General features: G+C 43.0%; 1 protein-coding gene across 4 annotated transcripts in view; it reads right to left on the bottom strand.

The window, feature by feature from the left end:
* Positions 1–1833: 1833 nt before the first annotated feature.
* LOC125466442 (sorting nexin-11-like) overlaps positions 1834–11586 on the bottom strand; it is a 132734-nt gene continuing 122981 nt past the window's right edge. For all 4 annotated transcript variants that reach the window (XM_048560937.1, XM_048560939.2, XM_048560940.1 and 1 more), the window contains 2 exons: positions 8794–8994; positions 1834–3388 (listed from right to left, as the gene is read on the bottom strand). In XM_048560937.1, coding sequence (XP_048416894.1) covers positions 3295–3388; positions 8794–8994 — 295 coding nt within the window. In that variant the 3' untranslated portion in view covers positions 1834–3294. The remainder of the gene's footprint in view (positions 3389–8793; positions 8995–11586) is intronic.

Raw genomic sequence — 11586 nt, 5'->3', positions numbered from 1 at the left:
TCAGGTGGGCAGTCTGTCCTCAATGGCATTGCTGGAGCTGTACCCATTAAGGCAAGTGAGAAGACGGGTGGTGAGTTACTAGCTGCAGAATACTACCCTCTGATCTCTTCTTATATCACTATATTTATACCATGATCCAGCTGAGCTTCTGGTCAATGGTAACTCTAGCTTGTTGACAGTGAGAGATTCAGTAATGATAATGCCACTGGTTGACGTGGGATTATGGATAGATTCTCTCTTATTGGAAACGGTCATTGCCTGGCACTCGGTGTGAATGATACTTGCCACTTATTAACGCAAACCTGAATATTGTCTAGGTCTTACTGCATTTAACACAGACTGCTTCAATATCTGTGAAATCGGGAATGGTGCTGAACTCTGTGCAATCATCAGTGGTCCTGACCTAATGTTTGAAGTAAGGTCATTGATGAAGCAGCTGATGATGGTTAGGCTTCAGGTATATTTCCAAGTCTGGGTGGTGTGTGACTTGGAGGGGAAGCTTGGTGGTGGCGTCCCATCTATCTGCTCTCCTTGTCCTTCCAGATTAGGATTAGAATTAGCTTTTTTGTCACATGTACTCATGAGTACAGTGAAAGGTTTATAAATTGTTGCTTATGGCACCATCTTCGGTACATGGTGCCCAGGTACAAATTCTTAAGTACGGACCCTTAGGGAAAAAAAAATTAAACGTCCTGCATTAAAGGCCTTTGTGCCATTTTAGGCACAAAATCAAAGGAATAAATTAGAAAAATAATTAAATAAAAAGTTCAGTATAACAGTCCTTCCAACCTGGTCAGCGCTAGCACCGAGCCTCCAGCCATCAGCCCTCACCTCTAGATCGTCCTGGACTTCACCTCTAGGTCGGGAGCCTGCACTGAGGCTGGGAGTCTGAGCTGAGGCCAGGAGCCCACGCTGAGGCCAAGAGTCTGAGCTGAAGCTGGAACCCGCGCTGAGGCCGGGAGTCTGAGCTGAGGCTGGGAGCCCGTGCTGAGGCCGTGAGTCTGAGCTGAGGCTGGGAGGCCGTGCTGAGGCCGGGAGTCTGAGCTGAGGCTGGGAGTCTGAGCTGAGGCCGGGAGTCTGAGCTGAGGCCGGGAGGCCGCGCTGAAGCTGGGAGTCTGAGCTGAGGCCGGGAACCCCTGCTGAGGCTGCGAGTCTTCAGAAAGGGTCTAGGCCCGAAATGTCAGCTCTCCTGCTCCTATGATGCTGCTTGGCCTGCTGTGTTCCTCCAGCTCTACACCTTGTTATCTTAGATTCTCCAGCATCTGCAGTTCCTACTATCTCTGTACTGGTTATTCTCTGTATCTCTTATCAGGCTTCTATATCATTCTGATCCTGCTGGAACCTAATAGTATCCCCTCTCAAACTAAAAAGCAGCATCAGAACCAGTCTCCATTTTCATTATTTGACTCTAACAAAGTGGGCAGGGGAGGGGAGTGAGGCTAGACCCTTCAGAAGACCCACCACATCTACTGTCCACAACTTTACAATTTACTAGCTGGGGCTCAGTGCATTACTGACTTAGAAGATTGTGGTGTCTAGCTTCATCCCAAGGACATTAGCTCAAAATGCAGGCTGAGGTCCCCAAACCAGCACTGCACTGTCAGAGGGGTTATCTTTCAGATGATACTTTAAACCAAGGTCCCATCAGCAACACAGTGTTCTAGGCCAAAATTTATCCCTCATCTATTATCATTAAAACAGTTTATGACATTCCTGTGTGTGGGGTCTTGCCTCCAGTTTCCTTTGTTAAGACAGTCTCTTTGCTTACTTTGAGAATAAGATTCTAATTTTTTATGACCTGCAGTGTGTGCATCTTGGTGTAAACCAGATCCATTCTTTGATACCCTTTTATTTTTCATCAACAAGTTGCTCCTGTAGCTCCAAGCTCTTGCAATCAGGAGCAGTCCCATTTCCACAAACAGCCTCAGCATGATTTACAAGCAGGAGAATCTCCGGATGTCATCAATGTCTCGATCAACCTTCAGACATGGAGATTTAATGACACCAGTAAGAACAAGGGTACAATATTTGGATTGAAACTCTACCCCCCCACCATTATTTCCCACAAATTGAGGTTCCATCAATCTTCGTGAGCAAGCACAAAAACACTGGCTGAAGCTGAAGGCCCAAGAGGTTGATTCTATTGACTAACCATTGCTCTACTACCAACACATAAAGGTGACTCATCCATTCAACAGGGACTTATGTTTCCTCTGCAGATATGCACAATGTAGCAGGTATACGTAAGAACAATATGCATTTCTATATAACACATTTAACATTGTAAACATCCCAAGGGGCATCATAGGAAGGTTATCAGGCCAACTTTGACAACCAGGTTAACTACGGAAATATAAGGTCAAGTGATCAAAGAGGTAGGTTTTATGGAGGGTTTTTGAGAAGAAGTGAGAGGTGGAGGTAGAGGTTGAGGGAGGAAATTACAGACCTTGGGACTCAAGCAGCTTTATCATGACCACCAACAGCAAAGCGATGAAAATGGTTAGTTAGGTAAGACGCCACAGTAGAGTGATCTTGCAGAGTAGTGAGGCTGTAGGAGATTCCAGAGATTGGAAGGAGTTGGGCCAAGGAGATTGTTGAAAACCAGGATGAGAATTTTAAAATCAAAGTGTCGTCAGACTAGCAGTTGGTGTAGGTCAGAGAGCCCTGTAGTCAAGGGCTTTGTATGAGTTAGGATAGTGGCAGCAGAGATTGGGAAGGGAGAAAGTTGGAGGTTCGCCAGGATTCCACTGAAACACAAAAAAAAATACTGTGGATGCTGGAGACTTGAAATAAAAAAGCAAGTGCTGGAGAAACTCAGCAGGGCTGGCCATTTCTATGGAGAGAGGATTTGGATAATGTTTCATGTCCATTATGACTCTTCTTTGGAAAAAGACAATTGGAATAGTTGGGTCTAGCAGTAAGAAGAATAGTATCTTTCTCATGGGACTAAAAGACATTAAGCTTACAAACTCTCCTTCCAAGCAACACCCATCACAGAAAGTTCACAATACCCTGCATCAAAAGACATTTTTGTATGTTCCAGGGACACCTTGTCCATTCTGGCTTTGCTCCTCTGTTACTGAAATAAGCATTGAATGTTAACTGATTCAAAGTTGGTTTTGCAGGTTACAGTCCAATGCTTTGTTGTCGTAAAGTCCACAGTCTCAATTGTACCTCGGACTGTGTTCAATCTAGTCAATATCTTAACTTAGATAATTTGAGTGATGAGATATTGCACACTGAGGTCCTGGGCAGTTTCACAATAATGCAGAGTATATCACACTGACTTGGTCCTCAGATTCTCTCTGAGGCTGCTGGCTCTTCCCGAGTTGCAGGCGTCTCATCACTGGTTTCGACGTCATTCACCTGATTAGGGGGAGAGGGTGAGCTGGCCATAAACAAAAAACATTTGAGTCAGTATCTGAGAAATCCGGTAGATTGAATCACATTCCAACAGCTCATAACGCTAGTCTGCATGAATTCTTCAGGCAGGACCCACTGCACCACAGGTTTGCATTGTGGAGGGCTGCCAACTGCTCCTATAATTCCCTATCTCAAATGAGGAAGGCATTTCCTTTAGGTAGAGAAGGGAATTCAGTGCAGCAGCTGCTTGTCCATGCCATCCTGTGGCTGATTACAGGACAGGGAGAAGACAATCATATCCTGCTCAGTTGGTCACAATCCTTGGCTGAGCACTAATGGGACATGGTGGTGTAAAGGCCATATTACTGGATGAATATTCCGGTCCCTCGACTGTTGATGAAGAGAATATGAGTTCAAATCCTTAATTAGAAATTTGAATTTAGCTTTCAAAAAACGTGAAAGATTAAATGTTGGCTATGATATCATACAAAACCGTACGAGTTTGCCTTAAAGAAAGAAACTCACCAGCCTTACCCAGCTTGGAACTCTAGTCCCACATTAACTTGGAACTGTCCTCTAAAGTGGCCTTGCCAGTTGCTCTAAACAATAGATGCTGACCTTGCTAGTGACACTAACCTTCCGGGAATGAATAATTTTTAAAACTGGAGGGAAATTTAAAATGACAGAAGAAAATACAAGATAACAAGGTGTAGAGCTGGATGAACACGGCAGGCTAAGCAGCATCAGAGGAGCAGAAAAGCTAACGTTTCGGGTCTGGACCCATTGAAACATCAGCTTTCCTGCTCCTCTGATGCTGCTTGGCCTGCTGTGTTGATCCAGCTCTACACCTTGTTATCTCAGATTCTCCAGTATCGGCAGTGCCTACTTTATGTTTGTTGATTGTCCTCCATATTTTTAGATAAGCAAGTCTTTAATTTGTTATTTTCTTTATCTACTGGTCTGACACTAACAGAAATCTGATGCAAACTTGGACCGATAATTCTGTGTCAGCTCTTTACGGCATCATATTACAACAAAAATCACATTGTCACCTGATTTGTTACTAATAAAGTGACCATTTTTGGGAAGCACAGTGGCTCAGTGGTTAGCACTGCAGCCTCACAGTGCCAGGGACCCGAGTTCAATTCCAGTCTTGGGTGACTGTCTGTGTGGAGTTTGCACATTCTCCCCGTGTCTACGTGGGTTTCCTCTGGGTGCTCCGGTTTCCTCCCACAGTCCAAAGATGTGCAGGCTAGGTGGATCGGCCATGCTAAATTGCCCGTGGTGTTTAGGGGTGTGTGGGTTATAGGGGGATGGGGCTGGGTGCGATGCTTCAAGAGGCGGTGTGGACTTGTTGGGCCGAAGGGCCTGTTTCCACACTGCAGGTAATCTAATCTAATCTAAATAATGACATTTCTACTTGACACTTATTTTTCTCTTTAGTTTTCCATTTCCTTCATCCAGGCTCATCGGCTGATACCAACCCAGCTCAATGTGTCACAATCAGGTTGGATTTTTGAATCAGAAGGCTGTGTAACACACTGAGACATATTTCAGGCTGACTGTTTAGTGAAGCTCTCGGGGAGAGCTACAATATCAGAGGTGCTGTCTTTCATGTGAGGTGTTAAACTGAAGTCCTATCTATACTCTCAGGCAGATGGAAAATATTCATGGCACTATTTTGAAGAACAGCAGGGGAGTTTTCCCTGGTGTCCTGGAAACTAATAAGCCCTCAACCAACATTTGAAAGCTGTTGATTTGGTTATTGCTGTTTATGGCAGATTATTGACAGCTGCTGCTTTTCTGACATTACAACATTCATTAGCATTCTAAAGAAGCACTACCCTGATTGTGAAGGGCTTGGGATGTCCTGAGGTTTTGAAAGGTGCTAAATGAAGGCAAATCTTTCTTCACAGGGTGAAGTACAGTCCCACCAGAAACACCTGAATTCTACTAGCTTGCTGACAGTGTCTGAATTACAGAACATTGCACACTAACCCACCGAGACTCGAACCAGACATCTACAGATGCTTTTCCCGACAGCAGCTTTGGGAAAGCAACGAGAAACAGGAACACTGGTTAATATTGCCATTTCCAACCTTTCCAATTCAGAAAGAAAAATTCCAAGGGAAGAACACCCTCTGTGATTAACTAAAAAATTTAAAGATAGCTTAAAAGAAAAAGATTATAATTACACATAATTATGTAAAGATGGCTGACAGGCCACAAGATTGGTTAGAATATAAAAAAAGCAAGGACTTTCTAAAATATTAATGGGGAAAAAAATACAGTAAGCGAAATATAAAAATAGGTTTCTACAGATATTTAAAAAGGAATAGAGTTAAAGTGAACATTGGACTTAGAGGAAGCGAGTCTAGGGAATTAATAATGAAAAAAGAAGTGGTAGATGAATTAACAGGTATTTTGCATTCTTCAATACAGAGTATACAAATAACATAGAACATAGAACATTACAGCACAGTACAGGCCCTTCGGCCCTTGATGTTGTGCCGACCTGTCATACCGATCTCAAGCCCATCTAACCTACACTATTCCATGTATGTCCATATGCTTGTCCAATGACGACTTAAATGTACCTAAAGTTGGCGAATCTACTACCGTTGCAGGCAAAGCGTTCCATTTCCTTACTACTCTCTGAGTAAAGAAACTACCTCTGACATCTGTCCTATATCTTTCAGCCCTCAATTTAAAGCTATGCCCCCTCATGCTCGCCGTCACCATCCTAGGAAAAAGGCTCTCCCTATCCACCCTATCTAACCCTCTGATTATTTTATATGTTTCAATTAAGTCACCTCTCAACCTTCTTCTCTCTAATGAAAACAGCCTCAAGTCCCTCAGCCTTTCCTCGTAAGACCTTCCCTCCATACCAGGTAACATCCTAGTAAGTCTCCTCTGCACCCTTTCCAAAGCTTCCACATCCTTCTTATAATGCGGTGACCAGAACTGTACACAATACTCCAAGTGCGGCTGCACCAGAGTTTTGTACAGCTTCACCATAACCTCTTGGTTCCGGAACTCGATCCCTCTATTAATAAAAGCTAAAACACTGTATGCCTTCTTAACAGCCCTGTCAACCTGGGTGGCAACTTTCAAGGATCTGTGTACATGGACACCGAGATCTCTCTGCTCATCTACACTACTAAGAATCTTACCATTAGCCCTGTACTTTGCCTTCCGGTTACTCCTACCAAAGTGCATCGCCTCACACTTGTCTGCATTAAACTCCATTTGCCACCTCTCAGCCCAGCTCTGCAGCTTATCTATGTCTCTCTGCAACCTACAACATCCTTCGTCACTATCCACAACTCCACCGACCTTAGTGTCGTCTGCAAATTTACTAACCCTCCTTCTATGCCCTCATCCAGGTCATTTATAAAAATGAGAAACAGCAATGGACCCAACACCGACCCTTGCGGTACACCACTAGTAACTGGTCTCCAGGATGAACATTTCCCATCAACTACCATCTTCTGTCTTCTTTCAGCAAGCAACTGTAACATTTCAGAAGCAACTGTAATTCAGGAAATAGATAGTAGGAGACCTGAAGAAAATTACAATCATCAGGGAGGTGGTCTGAGCAGGTTGGAGCTGTGGCGGACAAGTGCCTGGCTCTTGATAGACTTTATCCTAAGGTGTTAAAAGAAGTAAGTATTGAGATAGTTGATGCATTAGTTTTAATTTTTCAAAATTCCCTAGATTGCTGGGGTTGGTGGGTAGGGGGTGGGGGGGGGGGGGGGGAGAGTCTGGGGTAAGTTCTATTAGATTGGAAAACAGCTAATTTATTCAAAGAGGGAGGAAGAAAGAAAACTACTAATTGTTGGCCAATTGGCTTAATATCAGTCATAAGGAAAATATTAAAAATTATTATTAAAGATATTGTAAAAGTTGCAAAGTTACAAGGTAATTAGAAAGACCTTTGTGAAAAGGAAATCATATTGAACTAATTTATTAATATTTTTGAACGAATAACATGTGCTGTGGTTAAAGCAGAATTGGTGGATGTAATTTGATTTCCAGAAGGTATTTGATAAGGAGCAACATCAGAGGTTATTATGGAAATGTAAAGCACACGGTATAGGGGCTTACATATTGGCATAGATAGAAGATTGGCTGGCGAACAGAAAACAAGGAGTGGCCAAAATTGGTCACTTTATTTTGGTTATCAAGATGTAATGAATGGTGATGTCACAGGGACTTTTTACAACTTGTACAAATGACCTGGATGAAGGAACTGAAGGTATGGTTGATAAATATGCTGATGATGCAAGGTGAGTTTGAAAAGTAAGTTGTGAAGAAGGCATAAAGCAGCTACAAAAGGGTACAGATAAAGTGAGTGAGCAAAGATCTGGCAAATGGAGTATAATCTGGAAAAATGTGCAACTGTCCATTTTGGCAGGAAGACTGAAAAGGGAACATATTGCAGAGCTCCGAGTTGCAGAGGGATCTGGATATCCTAGTGCATGGATCACAAAAGGTTCACATGCAAATACAGTCAGTGGAAAGCTACTAGGATGTGATGACTTATTGTGGGTGGAACTGAATACAAAAATAAGGAGGTTATCTTTCAGTTGCACAGGCATTGGTGAGACTATGTACAATGTTGGTCTCTTTATTTAAGGAAGGATATAAAGTGTGCTTGAAGATGTTGAGAGAAGGTTTAATAGACAAATAGGTTGGTTGTTTATGAGGAACGTTTGGATAGGATAGGCTTAGATCACTGAAGCTTACAAGAGATTGAGTGTCCTGAGGGGTCTTGACAGGGTCAATGTTGAAAGCATGTTTCCTCGTGTAGGGGTCATGATTTAAAATTAGGTGGTTGCCCATTCAAGACAGATGAGAAGATTTTTTTCTCTCTCAGAGGACTGACAGTCTTTGGAGCTAGCTTCCTGAAAAGGTCATGGAAGAAGAATCTTTGAGTACTTTGAAGGCAGAAATGAATAGATCTCAGTAGACCTGGGGTAAAGGCCAGCCATTAAGTGGATCTGGGAAGGGATACACATCAAAATTCCCTTCGGATTAACTGGAGTAGTGGAAGTAAATAGCAGGAAGAGGTGACTGCAGAAGTGATACCAGTGGATTTGTGGCCCTTCACAACCACAATCATTCCTTAGATCAAGCAGTCTTACAGCATAGGAGGTCATTAAGTCCATCATGTCTTTATCACCTCTTTGAAAGAGCGATCCAATTTGTTCCCCATCTCTTTCCACATAAATGCAAATTGTATTTATTCAATTCAATTCTTGAAAGTTACTACTGAATCTGTTTTCACTGTCCTGTAAAGAAGAGCTTTTACAATTTTCCTTTTGGGGTTTTAGCCAATTGACGACTGAATTTGTTTGATCACTGCCAGCCTAGTGTAAATTAACGTGCACCTTTCCCACCTCCCAAAACTCACAAGACATTGATTACCTTCCACACTCATAGCCCACAGCCTCTGCATCTTCTCTGAGCAGAATGCTCTTTCTGCACATGGCATTGTCCAGGATAGCCTTGTTGACAGAGAATGGAGTGCGGCCGTGTGCACAAGCCTCAATCTGTGCCGGAGGCAGCTGGGTCTGCAGGAATAGGTGGAGCTGGCTGTCGGACAGAAAGACTGTTGTGTGGAGAACCCTAAAACATAAAAAGAATTTCATTTATATGTTGCATTTCACCAGTTTGAGACATCACACAATGTTTAACAGCCAAATAAATGCTTTAAAGGTGTCATCACTGTCAAAACACAGGGAACCAGCAGCCAAACATCTTCCCACAGATGGCAATGTAATAATGCCTGGTCTTTTTTCCTTTGTAATATTGTTTAAATGTTGGCCTTGACACCAGACGGAACCCCCAATTTTTTCTTCAAAATAGTGAGCTGGAGCCTCGGCTTTTATATCCCATCCAAAAGACACCACGTCTATTACAATACAGAACTCCCCCCACTGAGGCATCAAAGGTGACACAGAGGTGACTGTGTTCCCTATGTCCCCTACCAAACCAAGGTTGAATATTTAAGGAGAAAGGAATGGGAAGATTGTGAGGAGAAGCCATCAATATGGAACAGTCACTAAGAAATCCAATGGAGAATGCAGAAAAAATGTCTCTACACAAACACTGGTTAAAATCACAGAACTCATTACCGCACGAAATGGTACAGATGCATTGAAGGGGAAGCTGGACAAATACATGAAGGAAGAGAAATATAGGATTATGATAAATATAGATGAGGAAAGATGGGAGGGCTTGAGTGGGGCATAATTATTGACATGAACTAGATGGACCAAATGGCCTGTTTCTGTTTCACATACCCTCTTTGTGACCCTACGTGTGAAATGTGTAGTAATATACAGTAGGAGTAATCAATTCCACATGGGGGAGGATTCTGTCTCTCCACAGTTTTGTTTTTCATGTCCTGAAGGTGCTGTGTCTTTCTGGGATTGCACCATGTGCACCAGCAGTCCTTTTACTAGGATACTGTCTGCAATTTAAATGTAGCCTGTTGTTATGATCTGGAATACACTGACTGAATGGACAGAGTTAGCAGATTCAATGCACATTTGCAAAAGAGAAACTGGATAAAGATTAGGAATGACTTACAAGATTTTTGGGAAAGAGCTGGGAGGCTGACTAACTGGAGAGCACTTTCATAGTTGTCACTGGCATGATGGGCCAAATGGCCTCTTTCTGTGCCCTAAGGTTCTACCTAGCATGAGATGGTAAGTATAGACAGTGATTGGAAGGCATTAAAGCTAAGCTCAATTCTATCTCAACTCCGCTCACATGTACACACACACATACACAGCAGGGAAGTGACTGGCAGCAGAGAATTAAGCTATTTTAACTGATCACCGTGGGTATACTGTAATTATCCTCAGTATCGTGGGAATAGGTGAGGTGCACGAAGTGGATGCTTGCTGCTGATCACTGCCCAGATCTGCTTGCAACTATCAATTGAGAAGGTGAGATTTTGCTTAGCTGCGGCAACCCCTCATGCATCGAAAAGCCAGAGATAAAGAATGGCCAGCAGGTGAAAGGGCCCCAAACAGCTTTGGCGCAACTCAGTAGCACAAAACATTAAAACTGCATCCTGGTGTACCAGCTTTCCGATTTTACTCAGGCAGCTGCATGTTTTGAAGAGCCATTGCAGGCACAATGGCCAAATGGAATCTTTTTATGCTGTAACAATTCTTTGATTCTGTTTTCTGAAAGTGAAACTCAGGAAAGGTACGTTTGAACCATCAAGATTTTGTGTCTGATTATTTGTTCTTCCATTTAATTTGTAAAAGTTAAAACCATGACACATTAACAAGTTTGGGACGACTGGCCTCATGACGATTAACATTTGGGTGACCAATAGCAGTTGAAGGTAGGAGATCATTTGGTGACGTCTCCTGGAATATGTTTACCCAGAACTGCCAGCGCCATTAACATAGAACATAGAACAAGAACAGTCCAGCACAGCACAGGCCCTTTGGCCCACGATGTTGAGCCGAACTTTTACCCTAATCCTAAGGTCTACCTAACCTCCACCCCTACCATATACTATCATCCATATTCCTTGACTAATAGCCGCTTAAATGCCCCTAATGAGGCCAACTCTACTACCCTCTCGGCAATGCATTCCACGCCCCCACCTCTCTCTGAGTAAAGAACCTACCTCTGACATCTCCCCTATATCTACCTCCACTCACTTTAAAATTATATCCCCTTGTAATAGCTACCTCCACCCTAGGAAAAAGTCTCTGGCTGTCCACTCCATCTCTACCTTTGTTCATTTTGTTCACCTCTATCAAGTCACCTGTCATCCTTCGTCATTCTAAAGAGAAAAGCCCTAGCTCTCTCAACCGTTCCTCATAAGACCTTCCCTCCATTCCAGACAACATTCTGGTAAAAATCCTCAGTACCTTTTCTAACGCTTCCACATCTTTCCCTGTAATGAGGCGACCAGAACTGGACACAATATTCCAGATGTGGCTGAACCAGGGTTTTGGCACCCAATTATTGAGGCAACAGTTACGAATGGCAGACTTTTGGAAGGACGGGAAGAAACAGAATTACAGACCAGTTAGCCTGACATTAGTAGTGGGCAAATGCCGGAGTTTGTTACAAAAGACATGATAAGAGAACATTTGGAAAACATTAACAGGATTGGACAATGCCAGCAGGTGTTTATGAAAGACAAATCATGCTTAACAAATCTACCAGAGTTATTTTTTTGAGGAT

Source organism: Stegostoma tigrinum, chromosome 31 (genome assembly GCF_030684315.1).
Source record: "Stegostoma tigrinum isolate sSteTig4 chromosome 31, sSteTig4.hap1, whole genome shotgun sequence".
Lineage (NCBI taxonomy): Eukaryota > Metazoa > Chordata > Chondrichthyes > Orectolobiformes > Stegostomatidae > Stegostoma > Stegostoma tigrinum.
This window is presented reverse-complemented; position numbering and strand designations above follow the sequence as displayed.